General features: G+C 40.2%; 1 protein-coding gene across 4 annotated transcripts in view; it reads left to right on the top strand.

Annotated features, from left to right (window-relative positions):
- LOC126412069 (cysteine--tRNA ligase, cytoplasmic) overlaps nucleotides 1-25,061 on the top strand; it is a 78,483-nt gene that overhangs the window by 3,763 nt on the left and 49,659 nt on the right. For all 4 annotated transcript variants that reach the window (XM_050081464.1, XM_050081463.1, XM_050081466.1 and 1 more), the window contains exons 3-5: nucleotides 8,312-8,654; nucleotides 13,784-13,924; nucleotides 14,371-14,581. In XM_050081464.1, the coding sequence (XP_049937421.1) occupies nucleotides 8,312-8,654; nucleotides 13,784-13,924; nucleotides 14,371-14,581 (695 nt within the window). The remainder of the gene's footprint in view (nucleotides 1-8,311; nucleotides 8,655-13,783; nucleotides 13,925-14,370; nucleotides 14,582-25,061) is intronic.

Genomic DNA, 25,061 nt, shown 5'->3' with positions numbered 1-25,061 from the left:
GCCCAAGTTAGCAATATGTGGCCTTGAGGGAGCAGTGCCAGTAAGGCGAACCGGTCTGGTGGCTGGCCCATGATGTGGTGGAGACTTGTGTGGACCCAATATCGTGGGGGATGCTGCCAGGCTTAGCATAACTGCTAGAATTGGAGGGCATTTAAAGTTATTAATAGCAAACTTGTTGTGCCAATACACTGTGTCCAGGCTTGTATAGATCAATACCTTTGTGTTTCAATGATGTGGAAATGTGCTGCGGGCCAGTTCATAGATGCATGACCTTTCTGCAGTGTTAACATAATTGCCCAGTATGGGGGTTTTGTGGGTTGCAAACAAGCTTGCTTGCCTTCGCACCTCCTTGCTTGCTTCGCATGCGGCTGTAATGGAGGTACTTCTCACCCGTACTGCCCAAAATTAGCAACTGCAATACATTTCTACCATTTGTGGAAATACACAAATCCTGGGTCTGAACCCATGACCTTTCTGCAACAGAAGATTTCACATACATAGTTATGGCATATATTATTTAAAATTTTACTGTTAAATTAAGCAACAAAGCTCAGAAGTCCAACATTCCCCCTACAGTTATTACTCCATCTGCTCATCCATCCATCGTTACACTACTACACAAAACCTCCATCCTCTTTTGAAGCTACCTCATAAGCATTAATCATTCAAAAGCACTAAACAACTATTTATATGAATATCTAATCATTGCACCCTTATGGCATCTTGTACTGTAAGTGGTCATTTTAATGCCACTCAAGGCCTCTTGTCTTTCGAATCACAATTAATTGTATACTACAATACTGCTATCTTATTACTATACACAGTTTCTCGCACCCCTTGTACGAAAGGTTAACCAGTTCAGTGGTATCTGATGCACTGGAGGACCACATCGGCGAGTGGTCCTCTGCCTAAGGTAGACAAAAGCTGCACGAAAGAGAGACAACACCAAAACGATGCCTGTGGCTGTGACACTTATTTTCTTGATTGTGTACTGCTGCTCCTCCCAATATTGCTTTGTGTATGATAGCGTTTGCACTACAGGAATGTGTCCCTCTTGTGTGCTTATTAGCCAATTTATGGGTAGGATCAGGGTAGAATGCAACTTTTCATTCACGCAGGTCAAATTTCTGACTAGAAGGATAGCTAGTGGCTTCTCTGGCCAATTCATCTGCTCCTGTGTAATGTTTAATTTGGTTTCCTCTGTAACAGAGGCTGACAGATGGAAATGTCTGTTGTCACAGTCTGTTATGTTAATAATTATTCCATTCCCATGCAGTTCTAAATGTTAAGCTCTGCAAGTCAACCTTGCTTGTAGCAGTTCACTACTACCACTTCTACATCTACATGATTACTCTGAGATTCACATTTAATGCTTGGCAGAGGGTTCATCGAACCACAATCATACTATCTCCCTACCATTCCACTCCTGAACAGTGTGCGGGAAAAACGAACACCTAAACCTTTCTGTTCGAGCCCTGATTTCTCTTATTTTATTTTGATGATCATTCCTTACTATGTAGGTTGGGCTCAACAAAATATTTTCGCATTCAGAAGAGAAAGTTGGTGACTGAAATTTCGTAAATAGATCTCGCTGCGACAAAAAACGTCTTTGCTTTATTGACTTCCACCCCAACTCGCGTATCATATCTGCCACACTCTCTCCCCTATTACATGATAGTACAAAACGAGCTGCCATTTTTTGCACCCTTTCGATGTCCTCCGTCAATCCCACCTGGTAAGGATCCCACACCGCACAGCAATATTCCAACAGAAGACGAACGAGTGTAGTGTAAGGTGTCTCTTTAGTGGACTTGTTGCATCTTCTAAGTGTCCTACCAATGAAACGCAAGCTTTGGCTCGCCTTCCCCACAATACTATCTATGTGGTCTTTCCAACTGAAGTTGTTCGTAATTTTTACACCCAGGTACTTTGTTGAATTGACAGCCTTGAGAATTGTACTATTTATCGAGTAATCGAATTCCAACAGATTTCTTTTGGAACTCATGTGGATCACCTCACACTTTTCATTATTTAGCGTCAACTGCCACCTGCCACACCATACAGCAATCTTTTCTAAATTGCTTTGCAACTGATACTGGTCTTTGGATGACCTTACTAGACGGTAAATTACAGCATCATCTGCGAACAACCTAAGAGAACTGTTCAGATTGTCACCCAGGTCATTTATATAGATCAGGAACAGCAGAGGTCCCAGGACGCTTCCCTGGGGAACACCTGATATCACTTCAGTTTTACTCGATGATTTGCCATCTATTACTACGAACTGCGACCTTCCTGACAGGAAATCACAAATCCAGTCGCACAACTGAGACAATACCCCATAGGCCCGCAGCTTGATTAGGAGTCGCTTGTGAGGAACGGTGTCAAAAGCTTTCCAGAAATGTAGAAATACGGAATCAGCTTGAGATCCCTTGTCGATAGTGGCCATTAGTACATGCGAATAAAGAGCTAGCTGCGTTGCACAAGAACGATGTTTTCTGAAACCATGCTGATTACGTATCAATAGATCGTTCCCTTCAAGGTGATTCATAATGTTTGAATATAGTATATGCTCCAAAACCCTACTGCAAACCGACGTCAATGATATAGGCCTGTAGTTCGATGGATTACTCCTACTACCCTTCTGAAACACTGGTGCGACCTGCGCAATTTTCCAATCTGCAGGTACAGATTTATCGGTGAGCCAGCGGTTGTATATGATTGCTAAGTAGGGAGCTATTGTATCAGCGTAATCTGAAAGGAACCTAATCGGTATACAATCTGGACCTGAAGACTTGCCCGTATAAAGCGATTTGAGTTGCTTCGCAACCCCTAAGGTATCTACTTCTAAGAAACTCATGCTAGCAGCTGTTCGTGTTTCAAATTCTGGAATAGCCCATTCGTCTTCCCTGGTGAAGGAATTTCGGAAAACTGCGTCCAATAACTCAGCTTTAGCAGCACAGTCATCGGTAACGGTACCGTTGGCACTGCGCAGCGAAGGTATTGACTGCGTCTTGCCGCTTGTGTACTTTACATACGACCAGAATTTCTTCAGATTTTCTGCCAAATTTCGAGACAATGTTTCATTGTGGAACCTATTAAAGGCATCTCGCATTGAAGTCCGTGCCAGATTTCGCGCGTCTGTAAATTTTAGCCAGTCTTCAGGATTTCGCGTTCTTCTGAACTTCGCATGCTTTTTCCGTTGCCTCTGCAACCACTTCAGTAATATTTACAGAATAAATCCAATGTGGACATGCTAGCTGGAATTAGTCATGGTTCCAGGATGTCACGTGATCAATCCTGACCTACTTTACATAAAGGCAATAACATCTTGCATGTTTCGATTCCCATATGCAACACCTGGGTTGGGCAGATGGGAACCCTTGCCTCTGACAATGTAAGAATTTGGTTAGCGACATTCCCATGTGACTAACACCACCTACGATCAGGACAAATGTCCGCAAGGATATCCACTTTTTTGGGGATGCATGTATGTTGTCATGTTTGAACCTGACACAATTGTTGATTGTTAGAAATGATATTAGTGCATATAATTTTGCTGGATCTGTCTTAATCTCAACTGCTGATATATGGTAATACAGTGGTAGATTTGCTTCGTCTGGTTCAACTATGAGTTCCTATTCTGGTGGCAACTCCTGCACTCCTACATTCTTATCGAGAACTAATCTGCCATTAACAGAGCTGGACAGAGCTGCCCGTGTGTCACATGTAAGACTGCTTCTTGCACCTCTGTTACCATTATCCTAGCATCCCATAAGCTATCAGCTGAAGACTGCAACAGTCCCACCGCTGACATTCTCTTATCCAAAGTATCTACCCGAGCCTTTATAACTTCGAGGTCCTAATTTACAGTATTTTTGGCATTCTTATCAGGTGCTTTATCTCTGTTGTTAACCTTCATAATACCTGTGTGTTGTTCAATACCTTTGTTCCAGGCTGGTTAACTTTGTAGTATGCCAGTCCACAGTCGCCTTATTCCTCTTCGCCACATTACTTACTCTCTCTATTGTATCATTCAGTTACTGGATGTCACCAACATCCACAGTTCCAATAACTGCTTTCAATAACCTACTCCATATGTATAATCCACGTCGCTGTACGATACGTGACACTACTTCCATTATCTGAGTCTCGCCTCATTACACATTTCCTAAGCTTTCAGTGTCAGTTTCAGTGCCCAGTATGGCTTATGAATACTACATTCTCTTGCCCTGTGGAAAGTACTCCAGTTTCCAGTGGTAGTACCCACAGTTTATCCTCTCTGCTCCTGATGAAGAAGTGTAACACTAACAGGGAGCTCCCATCACTCCACTCCCTCTTTTGAAATGTCTGCCACCTCATAGACATGCCAAAGAAAATGCAATATTATAACACAAAACTTAAATTATTTTTTCCTATTTCCGTGGTCTAAATCTGTATGGATCCCGCAGAGGTTGTGCCAGGTCTCCCTGCTTCCCCAGCTTTCTACTACCCATATCTTTACCCTCAACAGGTGACGACATGTGCATTAACTCATCTGGAGTACCCTCAAACAGCTTCAGACATCCAACATGAACAGTAGCTGTGCGAGTCGGTAATTGAAGCTTGACATGTAGTGGTGGTGATATTTCAGTTACCTGATATAGCCCCTGATATTGAATTACAAATTTCTTGGTTTTACCTTTCAGAACAGAGGGGTTAGCCACTGACTGACTTTGTACTATGGTACTCTGCTCACACGATTTCCCAATTTCTCTTGGTGTTCCACAGCTCTAGTGTTTGCTCCTTGAACATGCTTCCCGACTTCTCTGTGTTTTAGCAGAATCCCTGACTCACTCCCCATCCCTGCCAATTCTTTGCTAAATTTTGTCAAACAGTGATGACACACGCCTCCTGTAAACTACCTCATATGTTGATAGTCCTGTAGTAGAATGGCCTCTTGCATTATATGCGCTTATAACGGAAGATAAGTATACATCCCAGTCATTATTGTGTGAGTTCACATAATATCTCAACATCCTTCAGGCTGTGCAATGCACCCTCTCCCTCCTAACCTTATCCTAAGGGTGCAGTGGACCTGTCCTTAACCTCCTAACCTTTAACAAATTACACAGCTGCATTAATGAATCCTGCGTAAAGTTTGTCCCTTGATCTGTAATCATGGTTTGTGGCACCCCAAATTTAAGCACCCAACTGTTCACCAATTCTTGCACTACCATTGCTGCCTATTGATTAGGGACTGCAACCACTTCCAAATATCTATAAAAAATATAAATAAAAGCCAGCACAAATCTATTCCTGGCTGGAGTCCTGTTGAATGGCTTGAGGACACCCATTCCAGTCTTTTGGTAACCTCTGCAAAGTTATCAATTTACGGCTCATATCTGCCTGTTGCGCCCCTATACACAACCCCTCTGGACAAATCCGCATCTTCTTTCCTTGACTTCCACCAATAGCTTTCCACTACTCACTTATTCATTGTTCTACAATCCCCATGCCCTGATAGTAAGTGATCACATGCATCTTTCAGCACGTCCTCCTTTAGCTCTGTTGGCACTAGTACCTGCGGCCCCCAATCTCATTGTCTTACGCAGCAATCTGTTACATAAAGCGAATTGTGGCTGCAATGCATACTGTTTACATTCCTTGTCAGCCCAGTGTGCTGCTTGCCATTACATACGTACATACTTAACATTCATTCATACATTAATCTTTGTTTCATAGATAGATATGACATTTTGTAATGATGTGGAACATGTCACTTTAACATAAGTTTCCTTTACACAAGTAATAATTAATTAATTTTTGTACACAATTACTACTTCATATCTAAGAATTCATCTATTGAGTAGGAGTAGTTGTCATTCAGAAATTCTTTTAACTTGCTTTTAAATGTTGGTTGGCTATCTGTCAGATGTTTAATACTATTTGGCAAATGACCAAAGATTTCTGTGACAGCATAATTCACCTCTTTCTGTGCCAAAGTGAAATTTAAGCCAGTATAGTGAATATCATCCTTTCTTCTAGTGTTGTACGTATGCACTTCACTGTTATTTTTGAATTGGGATAGGTTGTTAATGACAAATTTCATAAGTGAATATATGTATTGCGAAGGTACTGTGAATATCCCGAGTTCCTTAAATAGATGTCTGCAAGGTGATCTTGGGTGGGCTCCAGATATTATTCTGATTACACACCTTTGTGCAATGAATACTTTCTCTCTTAATGACGAAAGGCCCCAAAATATGATGCCATATGAAAGCAGTGAATGAAAATAGGCATAGTAGGCTAATTTACTGATATGTTTATGACAGAAATTTGCAATAACCTTAATAGCATAAATAGCTGAACCTAACTGTTTCAGCAGATCATTGATGTTTCTTCCAATTCAATTTATCATCAATGCAAACGCTCAGAAATTTTGAGTATTCTGCCTTAGCAACAGGCTTCCTTCTGTTCATAGTCTATATTCAGGAATGGTGTTATGCCACTTACTGTACAGAATTGTATAAACTGAGTTTTCTCAAAATTTAGTGAGAGTCCATTTGCAGAGAACCACTTAATAATTTTCTGAAAGACGTTATTTGCAATTTCCTCAGCTGATTCTTGTATCCTGGGTATGATTATTATACTTGTATCATCAGAAAAAAGAACTAGCTTTGCATCTTCGTGAATATTGAGTGGCAAGTCGTTAATATATATTAGGAACAAAAAGGGACCCAAGTCTGAACCCTGTGGGACACCATTCTTGATATATATAAAGAATGGTATATATAACAAACAAACAAACATAAACACACACACAAAATTCAAGCTTTCGCAACAAACTGTTGCCTCATCAGGAAAGGGGGAAAGACGAAAGGATGTGGGTTTTAAGGGAGAGGGTAAGGAGTCATTCCAATCCCGGGAGCGGAAAGACTTACCTTAGGGGGAAAAAAGGACGGGTATACACTCGCGCGCGCACACACACACATATCCATCCACACATATACAGACACAAGCAGAATCAAAAGCCTTTGAGAGATCACAGAATATCCCAATGGGTGGTGTTTGATTATTCAATGCATTTAATATTTGATCAGTGAAAGCCTTTCTGAAAACCAAATTGACATTTTGTTAGAACTTAATTTTTACAAGTATGTGATGCTACTCTCGAATACATTACTTTTTCAAGAATTTTGGATAAAGCTGTCAGAAGTGAGATTGGGCGGTAGTTGTTAGCATCAAATCTATCCCCTTTTTCATGCAATGGTTTAACAATAGCTTATTTCAGTCTATCTGGAAAAGTGCCCTATTTCACTGAGATACTACATTTGTGGCTGAGAATCCTACTTATTTGTTGGGAACAAGCTATTAGTACTCTGAAACTTCTTGGCAGATTAAAACTGTGTGCTGGTCCGAGACTCGGCACCTTTGCCTTTCGCCGGCAAGTGCTCTACCATCTGAGCTACCCAAGCACGACTCATGCCCCGTCTTCACAGCTTTACTTCTGCCAGTACCTCATCTCTTATCTTCCAAACTTTACGGAAGCTCTCCTGCGAACCTTGCAGAACTAGCACTCCTGAAAGAAACGATATTGCGGAGACATGGCTTAGCCACAGCCTGGGGGATGTTTCCAGCATGAGATTTTCACTCTGCAGCAGTTTGTGCACTGATATGAAACTTTCTGGCATATTAAAACTGTATGCCGGACCTAGACTCGAACTTCGGACATTTGCCTTTCGCGGGCAAGTGCTCTACCATCTTTCTTTCAGGAGTGTTAGTTCTGCAAGGTTCGCAGGAGAGCTTCTGTAAAGTTTGGAAGGTAGGAGACGAGGCACTGGCAGAAGTAAAGCTGTGAGGATGGGGTGAGTCGTGCTTGGGTATCTCAGATGGTAGAGCACTTGCCCGCGAAAGGCAAAGGTCCTGCAGATCACTGAATTTTTCAATTCAGCAAATGTCTGCACACCTCTTGGTCCCTCTGTACATCTGATGTATGCTTTGGCTTCCCCTGCCAACCATAATTTTGTCCCCTATAGTAATTGATCTAGTGGTCACCCCAGCAATACTAGCTGTAATTGGTGATGCATTTGTCTGCATGCAAAACTTCTAAATAGAAGGGGGAATTTATATAATATGAGAACTAGTAACTATCCATAAAAAAACGGGGGGGAGGGTCTATATGTTCTTCTAGTATTTTAACCAAAGCAGTAAATGTGGCTGTTGGTACCATTTTAAAACATTTGTCATTGCACACAATTTGCATTTATTTTGAACTTCTTTATTCTATGTTGGCAGTGAAAGTATGCTTACCAGGTTATTTGTGTTTCAGGTCATATATCTCATTTGATATTCTTCGCCGTGTACTCTCTAATTATTTTGGGTACGATGTGAAATATGTAATGAACATTACAGATATTGATGATAAGATTATCAAACGTGCTCGTCAGAATTACTTGTATGAACAATATGAGTCTGAGAACAAAGAACTTCCACTAATACTGAATGATGTAAAGGGAGTAATGGAACAGATGCAAGGGTGGGTTTCTGCTGCAGAAGATCCTGATCGAAAAGCAATGCTTGAGAAAATGCTTTCTCGTATGAGTGATGCAGTAAGTGATCTTGAAGATGCAGTGAAAAGAAATGACAACATTGCCACTCAGGAAGCACAGAAAGTAAGTAATAGACAGCAGTCTTGTGTGATAATAACATAATTACACCATACATAGTCCCACATTTTGGTGATTTCACACCTCTTTGTGCATATGAGACATCTTTGTGTTGGTGACTTTCTTTTATGGATTTCCTGCTACCCTTCCTGTGATCTAGAGTGCTGGAAAACTTCGCTTTCTGAATAGTGTACTGTTATTTCCTCAAGCTGTCCATGGGAGTATATTTTTGGGTGTCTGGGTGAGTGTGTGAATGTGTGTACTTTGCAAAAACAGACATAATGTCTTATGGGATAACAGCAATCAGTGATTTTATAATGTTACTTAAAATCCCTCTTGATTGCAAATTTTTTTTTTATTATTCATATGACCAGTTTCGGTTCATTCAGAAGCATCTTCAGATCTGATACTACAGTTACAGAAGTAACCAGTCCAAATCCAGCAACTTTCACATGCTACGTCACATGATGTGATGTGACGTAGCATGTGAAAGTTGCTGGATTTGGACTGGTTACTTCTGTAACTGTAATATCAGATCTGAAGATGCTTCTGAATGAACCGAAACCGGTCATATGATGAAAAAAAAAAATTAATAATAATAATTTGCAATCAAGACGGATTTTAAGTAACATAATGCGTGTACTAGTACTAGAAAAAGAGTTAGAACTCGAAAGCTAGTGTGAATGCTGTTTTCTGTTAGGTGTGTCTTGTGTTCAATGCATCGATCCGCTATAGATGACTGGTTACCTTTCCCTTATTTTACTTATATTTCCTCAAACTGTTATTTCTTGTTTATTATATAATTATTAATTATGGAAGTCAGTGTTTTTCTTAGTTTTTGACATGCTCTTTGCAATAAGTCAAGGCAAAATAATTGACCATTACTAAATTTACTCGTCAGAGATCTGAGTGCATCCACTGTAAACAGTGGTAAGGAACAAGTCGGTGAGCTGCTGTTCGGAAACAAGATTAATCTAAGATTTGGCACAGTATTAAATTAATTTTAGAGAGCAACTTCTTGCAGCATGTAAACAGTGTTAAGGATGGCCCTTAACATTTCTACCATCACCCTGTCTTGTAAATTCATGTCTTCTGGGAAGGGGACACAACTTAAGGTTGTTTAGTTAGTTAAATAAATATTCACATTTACCTGATAGCAACAATTTTTGAAGTGCCTTTGCACTCACAAACATATTCGAGATCTTTATCTGAATTGTAGTTATGTCACATCATTCTCAGATTTATAAAAATCTTCCTGAAAAGGATTTTCCTGGCCTGAACACTGCATGCATTACCACTGCTGGCAACAGTGTTTATGGCACTTATCTCTGTTTACTTGTACACTTTCTGACAAAGCTGCCACTAGCAACTCGAAACTCGTGACACAGCTGCCATATCTCAGTTTATTGTGGAGCCATTAACTAATATGAATAAAACAAATCATTTCCTGTGTTTTATAAGCAAGTGTTCCCTACCATTGTCCATTGTTTACAGCAGTGGTCTTCTGTTCTGTAGCAACGTAATATTGAAACTACAGAGAAATGAGCAATATTTGAAGTACACACTTTGTAATATACATGGCCCGGTCGCATTAATGTGACCATCACCTACGTTTAACATCAGCGTGCAATATGAAGTGTGTTGTGGGACGGGTGGTGGCAGAATGTGGGAAATAGTGCAGTCTGTGTTGTAATGCAGAAACGGAGTGATTTATCTGATGTCCAAAAGGGCATCATCATAGGCTTCCAGCCCAAGGGTGGAAGCCTTTCCAAAGTGGCTAAGTTTGTAAACTGTTGGCGTGCTGCTGTGCATGGCAAAAGGGCGCTGTCAGAAACTCACCAGCAGAACTGTGGTTCAACACGGACCGTAGATGACGGGTGAGCAACGGCTGTGGAGATGTGTATGGATAAATATATGTGCAACTGTTAAGCAGTTGACCACTCAGATTGACCAGTGAGCTACCAACAGTGTCTTCTCAATGACAATTCAGTGAACGTTGCTGCGTATGGGCCTCTGCACCAGCTGCCTGGTTCATTCACCCATACTGACTGCTGTTCATCGGCGATGAAGGCTGGAATTTGCACACCAATACCACATCCACTGAGTGGTGACTGGTGGCGTTTTCCACTTCTTTCACTACAAGGATAGTACATTCATTGTGTGGGAACACGACAGACAAGTGCCGGATGAGTTTCTGGATTAATTAAACAGTGCCCATCAAAATATTATTTTCATGATAGAGCAAGAAAACAGTGACAGTAGATGTTTTCCTTTTCTGGATATATAAGGAAGAAGGCTGACAGTATGGTGGGCCATACAGTTAATGGGGAGAAGACCTACAAAGACTTTCATGGAACAAGCTACCACTATCCAGCACAGAAGCATACCGTGCTAATCACCCCGGTATGTAAGGCATGCATTGTATGTGACAAAAAGTCTCTGTCAAGCTATACTACCTGAAGGAAATATTCTGTAAAAGTGGGTACAGTGAAACTGAATTAAGAAGAGCGTTCAAGGAAAGATAAGATGCAGCTGATTCGGAAGATGAAGAAGGAGACAAGACATGCTTTTCCATTATGTAGAGTTGTTCTCACCCAAGATCTGCATGGAAAATGTGACAACATAGCTACCCTCTGACCACTGATTAAGGTGTAAGCTAGTCTTGGCTTTGTGAAGAACTCACTGATAATTAACATTCCAGGTATATACTGTAGACACTGGTGTTAAATTACTCTGTTGGGTGGTGGAGTTGGGGTACTAGTGGTCAGGAAGGTCTTCGGCTCTCCACCCAGGGCACGATTGCAGCAATGTACTGGCTAGGTGTGACATTCAGTCATAAAAATAGTATATTCCTTTATTTTGTATCAGACTACATCAGTTGTGATGAGTCTAGGCAGCAGTTAGCACACCCAAAGTGCTGTCTGGACTTGATTGGTGAAGTGTGCTCATGCCAGCAAGCAGCCTCCTGTCAAGCCAGTGTGTAACCTTAAGTGGCCACCACTCCAGCGGTGTAGCACCGTATCAGCTTGCAGACCTTTGGTCAGTGCTGTGTTACCACATACTCTATAAAGTTAGTCATGTTGGCTGAGTAGACATGCTACACAGAGTTGAACTGTGGACCTTGGTGTGAACGGAGTGTCAGTGTTGGCAGCTAATGAGTTTGTCCAGTCAGGGTGACAAACAGCAGCAGAGTTTGCTTGCATCACACAATAGCAGGTGGGTGACAAAGTAGCTCAGGCACAAACTGTGGATTCCCAAGATAGTAGCCTCCAGTGGATGGAAGTTACACAGCAGGTGGCCTGGTGGCTGGATGGCACCAGGTCAGGAGGATTTGGACTCAGGCAGAATCACAGCTAGCAACAACAGCGTGCAGAGGCGCAACTTGATGATACTGTTCCTTATGTTGACTGGCATAGACTTCCTCTTGTAGCTGGCATCAGGCAGTGTCTGATATTGTTTGTCTAAAATTGATTATTAATGTGATCTCAATCCACCACTATTTGTGGGATAGTAGCACTTTCCCTCCAGCCAAACTGGGGTGTCAGCCATAGTTTTGGGGAAATCAGTACATCACTGCCTTGGTGGCCCATTACTTGAGCTATGTCAGTGGTCCTTCCGTCCTGGTGTCCTTTGCCAGGATCGAAACTTCACTTTTCTGGAGCCCCCAGATGACTAATGCTGCAGTGTCATCATATTCTGAATATGGCTTCTTGCACAAGAACATCCACCACTGAGGTTTCTTGCACCAATATGCCATGAAATCTGTCTGCTGAGTTGGTCAGCAGAGCCCTGGTATAACAATATAGTATCCTGAGTGAATGTGATTGCCAGTATGTTGGGCAAATGCTGCACTTTATCTTGGAATGTTGCAAATGACACATCAGGTGTGAGTGTCTGGGAGACAGAAGTTGATGGTGGCAGGGTACAGCCTAAGTAAAGTGTGAACATATGATTTTGGTAACATCAGGTTGCTGTATTGAGGAAGTCGCTGTGGGAAGGGTTAGTGGCTATAAGTTGAGAGCGCACCCCGCAATGGACAGCGTGAGAGATGGATCAAGAAATCCCACACAGAAATTGAGTCTCTGGCCCACCTCACCCCATTACTGTGCCCCTTTCCTCCTCCCCCCCACCACCTCATATCTCACCCCACCCTCTGCCTCCCTGATAATGTGTGGCCCAGCCAGGTGCGTGGCTGGGGGGGGGGGGGGAGGGGGAGGACACTCTACCAATATAAAAATATCTCTTCAGCCACAGAATCATGCTACTTCACCAGAAAATGGTAAGTGTGTCATTAATATTGCCTGTTGTCTTCTGCCTTGGTACCTTTGGTTAATGTTCATGGCAGTGGAGGTTGAATCTTGGATAATGCCAGGCAGTCATGCTGGTGTAATGTCAAGAAAATCATTAAACAAACATTGACCAAAGGTTCTGGGACAGAAGCCAACAAGTAATATGTCAACAAGTGGCTAAGAACAGTGACACCCAGCTGGAAATAAGAGCACCATTCATCAGTAGTGTTTTCCACCAAATGGTACCACCAAATGAGATAAACTTTTATTTATACCTAAGAAGCTTACTGACCATGGAAGCTTTGCATCCTCATTCACTCGGTCTCTCTGCCTGACATTTTGTTGTCTAAGTGTATATTCATTCTTTTACTATGTAACTTTAGATGTGTTGGAAGAGATCAGGATGTAAAATGTTTAAAATAGTACTTCATAGAATGAAAGGTGACATGAAAAGCTGTACCAGAAAGAGATTTTAAATGAGTTTTGAGAACATTTCAGTTCCCAAAAACTATATACTCCTTTTTCGTGTGATGTTTTAAAATATTGCACTGCTTTTTGTTATGGGTCTTCAGTGTCATAGGAAGTAATTTTACCTGAGCTAGTAAAATTAACCCTTTAACTGCTCTGGATGTGTTAACGCACACCCCTCTGTACCTGTACCTGTGTGCTCTGAACGTGTCTACGTGTAGACACGTTCAAAGTACCAGGTAGAGGGACTGGTGGCACGCGTAGACACGTTCAGAGCACACAGGGACAGGTACAAAGGCGTGCGCGTTAACTCGTCTGGAACAGTTGAAGGGTTAACCTAATTTGTGTGGTCTGAGTGAAAATAAACTCTTGTTACAGCTGCTGCTGAAGGAAGCTAGAGATCCACTTGCAGAATGGCTGGATCAACAAGAAGGAGCATCTGTTAATGACATCTCGATATTTGCAAAATTATCGCGACACTGGGAGTCTGAATTTCACAAAGATATGGATGCATTAAATGTAAGTCTTCAAAAACTTTGCAGACAAACTATACGTAGTGTCACCTCATTGTTCCTCGTAAATACTAATAACTGAAATGCCATTGCTCATAAAGTCTTCAGCTAATATCTGTCAGAGCTACCGAGACCACAAATGAAAGGAACAGTCAATCCACTACATTACCAACATATTTTCTTTGAAACATTTCTTTCATCACAATGTGTAGGACTTCACTGTGGGAATAACAATATACAAAATGATTTTTTAAATCAACTGAATAAAAATAATTTGTACAAATTAGTTCAGATTATTTTTGAAGAACATAATTATTTGTAGTTAGTACTTTCACCATACTATATCTCCAACATCAGCAAAAAATTGTATATTTGAAATAAGAGAAAATCTTTGTCATCATTTTATCACTTACTTGGCGTAACATACACTTCCCTTTTTTACTGCTCTTACAGGTCCTCCGTCCAAATGTTCTTACTCGTGTGAGTGAGTATATTCCTGAAATAATAAATTATATTGAGAAGATAATAGCAAATGGCATAGCCTATGAATCCAATGGCTCTGTATATTTTGATGTTGCTGCTTTTGATGCCAGAAAGAACCATTTTTATGCAAAATTGGTTCCTGAAGCATATGGGGATGCAAAGTCACTTCAGGATGGTGAAGGTATGTTGTATGTTGTGAGAATGTATTGAAAAATGTCACTTTTGCCATGAGAAGAAAATGAGTTTGAAGGGGAAGGAGGTCAAACCAGAACATATACTTCTGCAGTGCTAGGTGCATATGTATCTGTATAAATTCATATATTTCTGCAGTGCTAGGTACAGATGTATTTGCATAAATTCACAAAAGTTGTCAGGTACTTTGGAATGGTGATGTTTTATGTTCCATTGATTTCTTTACAGAAACTTTATTCTACTACTTCCATAAGCAGATATGTGGATGTAATGTACATTGTAATTTCTCTCGCCATTGCAGTTATTTCTTAGTGGTTTTCCTTTATAAGTGAAATACCATGTTACATTTATATTTTGGTAAAATAATTTTGTCATTGACGTTTCAACAAATCAAGTGGTCAACCATCAGCCAATAGTACCAGGTGGTTATAATTAAATTGCAGCTACAAACTAAGTCTATTGTGGGACATAATTATCATATGGCAGTGAAACTTGATAGATATTCTAATGTGTTATTCAGAACCACTTCATGGTGGGAAAAAAATTAGTTCCAATTTTGGCCACCACGTGCAAATCTGGTTCTGTGAACGCGAGAAAGATATCGAAATGTTTCCATATGTAATGGATTGTGAATGGGACATGGGCAGAAAAGGTCAAACAAGTGAGAAAGGCATAATGTTGATAATATTATTAACAGCTGCTTTCACAATTTGTTCAATATGAGCACCAGAGAGGTGGACGAGATGCTGTATAGCACCAGATTTCCACCTCATGCTCAAAACTGGAACTAATTTTCCAGCGTAAATTGGTTCCACATTAATGCATGATCATATCTGCACAGTTTCAGTGCCATACTATAATTACAGCCCACACTGAACCCCCATGAGTAGCTGCACTTAAAGTATAACCACCCAGAAGTTTTTTCTCAAGTGCCACATCCACTCCGCTTTGTTGAGCCTTGTCAAGTATGTTACAGGTCGTTAGCATTAGTCCTCCTCCTTGGAATGCAGGGATGGTTCCTTTGAAAGAGCACGGCCGACTTCCTTCCCCTTCCTTCCCTAATCTAATGAGACTGATGACCTCGCTGTTTGGTCTCTTCCCCCAAACAACCCAACCCTGAATGCATTCGAATTCAATGTGACATTGATGTACAGTGTGTAGATTGTGTTTTATTGGTCCTGTTGCCTACACAGCAGTGTATGCATAAGGCATTTCACAAGTCAGTTTGTAAGAATAAAGGTGAAAGTGATTTTTAAGCATGCATACTTAATATTACAATAATATGCTTCATACATTAAGTATTACTGAGTGGGGTGGCACAGTGGTTTGCACACTGGACTCGCATTCGGGAGGATGATGGTTCGATCCCATGTCCGGCCATCTTGGATGGTTCCTTTGAGAGTGTACAGCCAACTTTCTTCCCCAGCCCTACCTAATCCGGTGAGACCAATGACTTCGCTGTTTTGTTGCTTCCACCAAATTAACCGCAATACATTAATTATTTATATAGCACACATCACAAATTTAAATTTCTTAAATTGAGTAAAAGCAGTGATGCTGTAAATATGACTTTTTAAGATTTTCCAAAGGTTTTGACCTCAGTAATTACTTTTATGTTTTCATGAAGTTTGTTAGAAAGTATAACTCCCATGGTGAAAAGTATTGTTTCGGGACAGAGACGTGTTGATTTGGGAGCTATGTAAGTTTTGTTTTGTCTGTGACCCCATATTTAAGGCAAGAATGAAAGTAGGCTTGATACACATTCACTGTTGTTTTCTTGTTACAACAACATTTTAGTGACAAAAGGTTGTGGCATCACTTGCTCAATTTTGCATTGAGGTATCAAATATATTTGTTCCATTTTACTTTGCTTTGGAACCATAGGCCTAAGAATTTGGTTTCCATACTATTACCAACTGGTACATTGTTGATACACACACGAGATAAAAGTATCCTTGTTTGGAGCATTGTGGAATTTTAGTACACCAATTTTATTACTGTAAACAATCATTTTTTGCACAAGTAAATTAATTGGATGGATAAAAAATCTACTCACCAAGTGGTGGCAGAACATACACAAAAAAGGAGGTCACAATTAGTCAGGCTTTGGAGCCAGTGGCTCCTTCTTCAAGCAGAAGAGGAGAGGAGAAGAGAAGAAAGATGGGCGAAGAAAAAGGACTGGAGAGGTCTAGGAAAAGGGGTAGTTTTCGGGGAAGTCAGCCAGTACCGCAGGGCTTCTCATCCCATCTAATAAGTCTCCCTTGGCCTGCTGTTCTGGGTGACTTTCCCAAAATCTACCCCTTTCCATAGACCTCTCTAGTCCTTTTTCTTCACCCCTCTTTCTTTCCCTTTAACCCTTCTGCCCAAAGAAGGAGCCACAGACTCTGAAAGCTTACCTAATTGTAACCTCCTTTTATGTGTGTGTTCTGCTGCCGCTTGGTGAATACAATTTTTATCTATCCAATTAATTTAGTTTTGTTACTGTATATTACAAGCTGGTTATTTTGTGCCCATTTACTAAGTTGTTTTGTCACACTGTTTACGGAATGCTGTAAATTCTTTTTCACTTTCACCCTTTCTAGAATTGTGGTGTTGTCTGCTAATATGAGTGTTCCATGTGCATCCACATTCAAGGTTGGGACATTTATGTAGAAAAGGGGTCCTATTACTGATCCTTGAGGTCCATCATCTTTAATCAGTTTATAGTCCGATAAGGACCCAGAGAGAGTTTTTTGGTTGACATTTGTGTGCTTGATGTGCACTGCTTGCTTACGTTAGCTCAGGAAGAAACTGGTCCTATTCTTGGACAGACCTCAAATACCACATTTTTCAAGCTTTGACTGCAGAATCTTATGATTCACTATGTCAAATGCTTTTTGTAGGTCAATAAATACTCGTGTTGATTGCTGTTTCTTGCCAGTCAGGCTTAGCATGCAATTGATGCACTCATAAATAACAGTGGTTGTTAACTTTTTTATTCCTTACACGGGATACTGTTTTTATTTACAAATTCCATAAGTCTGTCATACATAACTATTTCTAATATTTTTGAAATGCAGGAGGGGGTTGTGATGGGTCTGTAGTTATTTACATTCTCTCTCTCTCTCTCTCTCTCTCTCTCTCTCTCTCTCTCTCTCTCTCTCTCTCTCTATCTCTCTCTCTGTGTCACCTGTGTTGTATGATGGAATAACCTCTCAAGTTTTCAGTACATCAGGGAAAGTGCCTACTTGAAGGGAGCAGTCACGTAAATGTATAAGTGCTTCAATTATGTTTAGTGCACTGTTCTTCAAAATTGTTACAGGGACACCATCAATGCCTGCAGAGTCAGAATTTTTTAGTCCTTTTATATCTTTTGCTACTTCATTTTGGGAGAAAGAGCTGATGAACATTGACCCTCCGAATTCACTTATTTTATTTTCATTGGCTTTGTTGTTCTTATTAAAGTTTGATTATTTTCATGTTGTTAGCAATACCTGTGAAAATGCTGTTAAATGCGTTGGCTCTCTCTCTCTTCTCTCCAATTTTTTCCCCCCAAGGATTTGTTACGTTTCCATTTTCTTATGACAGTGTTATACTGGGTGGCTACAATTAAACTTTCCCTATTTAACGCATTATAACACGGAAACTAATTGCTGTTCAAGGACCAAACTTGGTAACATTAATGTTGATGTCATGGGGAAGAGAAATAATGCAAAATCAATTCAATTTAAACACTTTTAATGTACTGCTACAGTGTTGTTGTTGTTGTTGTTGTTGTTGTGGTGGTCTTCAGTCCTGAGACTGGTTTGATGCAGCTCTCCATGCTACTCTATCATATGCAAGCTCCTTCATCTCCCAGTTCCTACTGCAGCCTACATTCTTCTGAATCTGCTTAGTGTATCCCTCTCTTGGTCTCCCTCTACGATTTTTACCCTCCATGCTGCCCTCCAATGCTAAATTTATGATCCCTTGATGCCTCAGAACATGGCCTACCAACCAATCCCTTCTTCTAGTCAAGTTGTGCCACAAACTTCTCTTCTCCCCAATCCTATTCAATACCTCCTCATTAGTTACGTGATCTACCCACCTAATCTTCAACATTCTTCTGTAGCACCACATTTCGAAAGCTTCTATTCTCTTCTTGTTCAAACTATTTATCGTCCATGTTTCACTTCCATACATACCTACACTCCATACAAATACTTTCAGAAACGACTTCTAGACACTTAAATCTATACTCGATGTTAACAAATTTCTCTTCTTCAGAAACGCTTTCCTTACCATTGCCTGTCTATATTTTATATTCTCTCTACTTTAACCATCGTCAGTTATTTTGCTCCCCAAATAGCAAAACTCCTTTACTACTTTAAGCGTCTCATTTCCTAATCTAATTCCCTCAGCATCACCCGACTTAATTCGACTACGTTCCATTATCCTTGTTTTGCTTTTGTTGATGTTAATCTTATATCCTCCTTTTAAGACACTGTCCATTCCGTTCAACTGCTCTTCCAAGTCCTTTACCGTCTCTGACAGAATTACAATGTCATCGGCGAACCTTAAAGTTTTTATTTCTTCTCCATGGATTTTAATACCTACTCCAAATTTTTCTTTTCTTTCCTTTACTGCTTGCTCAATGTACAGATTTAATAACATCGGGGAGAGGCTACAACCCTGTCTCACTCCCTTCCCAACCACTGCTTCCCTTTCATACCCCTTGACTCTTATAACTGCCATCTGGTTCCTGTACAAATTGTAAATAGCCTTTCGCTCCCTGTATTTTACCCCTGCCACCTTTAAATTTTGAAAGAGAGTATTCCAGTCAACATTGTCAAAAGCTTTCTCTAAGTCTACAAATGCTAGAAACGTAGGTTTGCCTTTCCTTAATCTTTCTTCTAAGATAAGTCGTAAGGTCAGTATTGCCTCACGTGTTCCAGTGTTTCTACGAAATCCAAACTGATCTTCCCCGAGGTTGGCTTCTACTAGTTTTTCCATTCGTCTGTAAAGAATTCGTGCTAGTATTTTGCAGCTGTGACTTATTAAGCTGATAGTTCGGTAATTTTCACATCTGTCAACACCTGCTTTCTTTGGGATTGGAATTATTATATTCTTCTTGAAGTCTGAGGGTATTTCGCCTGTTTCATACATCTTGCTCACCAGATGGTAGAGTTTTGTCAGGACTGGCTCTCCCACGGCCGTCAGTAGTTCCAATGGAATATTGTCTACTCCGGGGGCCTTGTTTCGACTCAGGTCTTTCAGTGCTCTGTCAAACTCTTCACGCGGTATCATATCTCCCATTTCATCTTCATCTAAATCCTCTTCCATTTCCATAATATTGTCCTCAAGTACATCGCCCTTGTATAGACCCTCTATATACTCCTTCCACCTTTCTGCTTTCCCTTCTTTGCTTAGAACTGGGTTTCCATCTGTGCTCTTTATATTCATACAAGTCGTTCTCTTATCTCCAAAGGTCTCTTTAATTTTCCTGTAGGCGGTATCTATCTTACCCCTAGTGACATAGGCCTCTACATCCTTACATTTGTCCTCTAGCCATCCCTGCTTAGCCATTTTGCACTTCCTGGTTGTTGGCCTCTTCCCGGAGTGACGGCCTGTTTTCCAGTTTATTCGAACTACTTCATCATGCTCCGCACAGAAGGTGGTGAAAGAGGACTCTTCCGTAATCCTTTCAGCCAGTGATATTCTGAAAGTGCAGCTGCAGCATTACTGTTGTTTTGATAAAAGAGCTACACCAATAATGCCCCGCTCCTTTTGTCCAAGCTCATGTTGACACATCAACAAGTGCACTGCGATTGGTCAGGTGTGTGAAACTATGAATCATGTTGACTGAATACGGCACCTGGTGGCCATAGTTGGAATTGGACAGTGGCACTGTGACGCGTGGAAATCATGCACACCATACTCTGGACATTACTGCTACCAAGTTTGGTACTCATCCAGTAATTCTATGTTATAACATATTAAATGGGAAAGTTTAATTATAATCACTGGGTATTTCTGCATGAGTATCCATTTTCACCAGATTCTTTTTTTATAACACTACAAAAAGTTTTGCTGCACTTATTATTTTTTATGGTATTTTAGAGTATTTTTTGTAGTATACATGTAATTCAGATGAGGAATTGTTCATGTTATGTATTTTATGGCGTAGTCTCTTCTTCTGACAAGAGATCCTTATTTTCCTTGTGATCCAACTGTTTGTTCTAGAATTCCACTTATGGTTACAGTTTTCTGTGGAAATAAAATTGGAAAGAAATGGGTTACTCCATCAATGAAAGTATTACATTTTTTTCATATATCATTGTTTTTGTAAACCTGTGACTATATTTCTTTCTTCAGTAAGCTGTTGAAGTAGTCTGTTGTCCTGGCTATATTTTCTATATGTGGCTCTTAAAGGATGTTGTTAACAATACTGTGTTTTACTTTCAAACTTAGTATTTGAGCCAGCTGGTCACTAAGACCTGCATGGAAAATTTTTAGTGATGCGATGTGTAAGCTATTCTTGACTAGAAACTGACCTAGAGCTGTTTTGTAAGTGTCTGTTACTTGGGTAGCAGCTTTTACTTCAGTTCTAATATTGTAGGATGTAGCTAGTTTTTGAAGTTCCCATAGATAATCAAAATCCATTTTATTTAGTCAAGACTCCAATATACTTAAGAAAAGTTCAAAATTTACAGATGGTAATAGCCAAACTTTGGCAGTAACCTACATCTACACTATACTCTGCAAACCACCATGAGATGCATGGCAGAGGGTACATCCCATTGTACCAGTTAATAGGGTTTCTTTCTGTTCCATTGACATATGGAGCTCGGGAAGAATAATTATATTAATGCCTCTATGTGTGCAGTAATTATTCTAATCTTATCTCACAGTCACTATGTGAGTGATATGTAGGTGATAATAGAGTATTTATAGTGTCACCATTTAAAGCCAGTTCATGAAACTCTGTTAATACAATTTTTTGGGAAAAATCTTAGAGTCTACCATTTCAATTCCTTCAATATCACTTTGATACTCTCCCATGGATTAAACAAACCTGTGACCATTCATACTGCCCTTCTCTGCCTATGTTCAATATCCTGTATTAGTCCTACCTGGTATGGGTCTCACACACTTCAGCAATATTCTAGAACCGCTTGCATGAGTGACTTGTAAGCAATCTCCTTTGTAGGTTGGTTGCACTTCTCCATTATTCTACCAATAAACCAAAGTCTACTACCTGCTTTATCCACGTTTGAGCCTGTGTGAGAATTCCATCTCATATCCCTACAGAGTTTTACACCCAGCTATTTGTATGAGTTGACTGATTCCACTAGTGACTCATTGATATTATAGTCATAAGATACTATGTTCTTTCGTTTTGTGAAGTGCACAATTTTACATTTCTGAATGTTTAAAGCAACTTGCCAATCCTTGCACCACTTGAAATCTTATCAAGATCTGACTGCATATGTATGCAGCTTGTTTCAGACACTACTTCTTCATCTGTAAAAAGCCTCATTTTACTATTAATATTGTCTGCAAAGTCATTAATGTACAACATAAACAGCAAGGGTCCCAACACACTTCCCTGGAGGACACTCGAAGTTACTTCTAGATCTGATGATGACTCTCCATCCAAGATAACATGCTATGTCCTCCCTACCAAAAAGTCTTCCATCCAGTCACAAATTTCACTTTAGACCCCATCTGGTTGAAGTTTTGACAATAAGTGTAGATGTGATACTGAGTCAAAAACATTTCAGAAATCAAGAAATACTGCAGCTACCTGATCACCTTGATCCAAAGCTTTCAGTATGTCACGTGAGAAAAGTGCAAGTTGGGTTTCACATAATTGATGTTTTCAGAATCCATGCTGGTTGACATTGAGGAGGTCATTCTGTTCAAGATACCTCATTATGATTGAGTTCACAACATGTTCTAACATTCTATAACAAAACAACGTCAAGGATATTGGATGGTAGTTTCGTGGATCGCTTCCACTACCCTTCTTGTTGACAGGTGTGACCTGAGATTTTTTCCAAGAACTGGGCACAGTTATTTGTTCAAGGGATCTATGACAGATATTAATTTGAAAAGAGGCCAACTCAGCTGCAAATTCAGTATAGAATCTGACAGGGATTCCATTGGGCCCTGGATGTTTGGTTTAATGATTTCAGCAGTTTCTAACATCGCTGACAGTAATACTGACTTCATTCATCTTTTCGGTTGCACGAGAATTAAATTGGGGCAATTCTCCCAGATTTTCCTTTGTAAAGGAACATTTGAAAATGGAGTTAAGCATTTGAGCTTTTTCTTTGCTACTCTAAATTGCAGCTCCTGTCTCATTCACTACAGACTGGACACTAATTTTGGTGCCACTAACAGCTTTTATATATGACCAGACTTCCTTTGATTTTTGTGGAAGGTCACTTGACAATAGTTTGCTATAGTAGTCATTGAAGGCATCACACATTACTCTCTTGTTAGCCAAATGTGTTTCATTCAGCATCTCTCTATCTATAGCCCTACACTTTTACACCTGTTGTGCAGTAGTCTCTCTTTCTTTGAAGTTTCTTTACAGTGACGGTATACCATGGAGGTCCCCTCCCATTGTGGACGGTTTTCCTGGTTACACATCTATCCTATACGTGCTTGACTATTTTTTTTAAACTTGAGCCACAGTTCCTATAGATACTCCTGCCCTATGCAGAAAATTTCAAGTTCCTCAGTGAGATGTGGCATTACTGATTTTTTATCTAGTTTACTGAACATACATGTGTTTCTGCTTGGTTTAGTTTTCCTTTGTACTTTCGTAATCATTGTTGTCACAACCGCTTCATGGTTTTGATGTGGACATCCTCAGAGAGGTCAGGTATATTTGTTGCCATCAGATCCAATGTGTTTCCATCATGAGGGGGTTCCTAACTATTTGTTCTTGGCAGTTTTCAGAGAAGATATGTAGTACTGTTTGACAGGACATATTATCATGCTCACCACTAACAAAACTGTAGGTACCTCAATTCATTATTGCATGATTAAAGTCACCACGAATGAGTGCAGTATGATGGGGGAACTTACTCACAAGGGAACTGAGGTTTTCTCTGAAGTTTTTGGTTACATAAGGAGATGTGAAGGGAGACGAAAATTTAATAGTCATGGGTGACTGGAATTCGAGTGTAGGAAAAGGGAGAGAAGGAAACATAGTAGGTGAATATGGATTGGGGGACAGAAATGAAAGAGGAAGCCGCCTGGTAGAATTTTGCACAGAGCACAACATAATCATAACTAACACTTGGTTTAAGAATCATGAAAGAAGGTTGTATACATGGAAGAACCCTGGAGATACTAAAAGGTATCAGATAGATTATATAATGGTAAGACAGAGATTTAGGAACCAAGTTTTAAATTGTAAGACATTTCCAGGGGCAGATGTGGACTCTGACCATAATCTATTGGTTATGACCTGTAGATTAAAACTGAAGAAACTGCAAAAAGGTGGGAATTTAAGGAGATGGGACCTGGATAAACTAAAAGAACCAGAGGTTGTACAGAGATTCAGGGAGAGCATAAGGGAGCAATTGACAGGAATGGGGGAAATAAATACAGTAGAAGAAGAATGGGTAGCTTTGAGGGATGAAGTAGTGAAGGCAGCAGAGGATCAAATAGGTAAAAAGACGAGGGCTAGTAGAAATCCTTGGGTAACAGAAGAAATATTCAATTTAATTGATGAAAGGAGAAAATATAAAAATGCAGTAAGTGAAACAGGCAAAAAGGAATACAAACGTCTCAAAAATGAGATCGACAGGAAGTGCAAAATGGCTAAGCAGGGATGGCTAGAGGACAAATGTAAGGATGTAGAGGCCTATCTCACTAGGGGTAAGATAGATACCGCCTACAGGAAAATTAGAGAGACCTTTGGAGATAAGAGAACGACTTGTATGAATATCAAGAGCTCAGATGGAAACCCAGTTCTAAGCAAAGAAGGGAAAGCAGAAAGGTGGAAGGAGTATATAGAGGGTCTATACAAGGGCGATGTACTTGAGGACAATATTATGGAAATGGAAGAGGATGTAGATGAAGATGAAATGGGAGACATGATACTGCGTGAAGAGTTTGACAGAGCACTGAAAGACCTGAGTCGAAACAAAGCCCCCGGAGTAGACAATATTCCATTGGAACTACTGACGGCCGTGGGAGAGCCAGTCCTGACAAAACTCTACCATCTGGTGAGGAAGATGTATGAGACAGGCGAAATACCCTCAGACTTCAAGAAGAATATAATAATTCCAATCCCAAAGAAAGCAGGTGTTGACAGATGTGAAAATTACCGAACTATCAGCTTAATAAGTCACAGCTGCAAAATACTAACACGAATTCTTTACAGACGAATGGAAAAACTAGTAGAAGCCAACCTCGGGGAAGATCAGTTTGGATTCCGTAGAAACACTGGAACACGTGAGGCAATACTGACCTTACGACTTATCTTAGAA

The sequence above is a fragment of the Schistocerca serialis genome, chromosome 7 (genome assembly GCF_023864345.2).
Source record: "Schistocerca serialis cubense isolate TAMUIC-IGC-003099 chromosome 7, iqSchSeri2.2, whole genome shotgun sequence".
In the NCBI taxonomy this organism is placed as follows: Eukaryota; Metazoa; Arthropoda; class Insecta; order Orthoptera; family Acrididae; genus Schistocerca; species Schistocerca serialis.
This window is presented reverse-complemented; position numbering and strand designations above follow the sequence as displayed.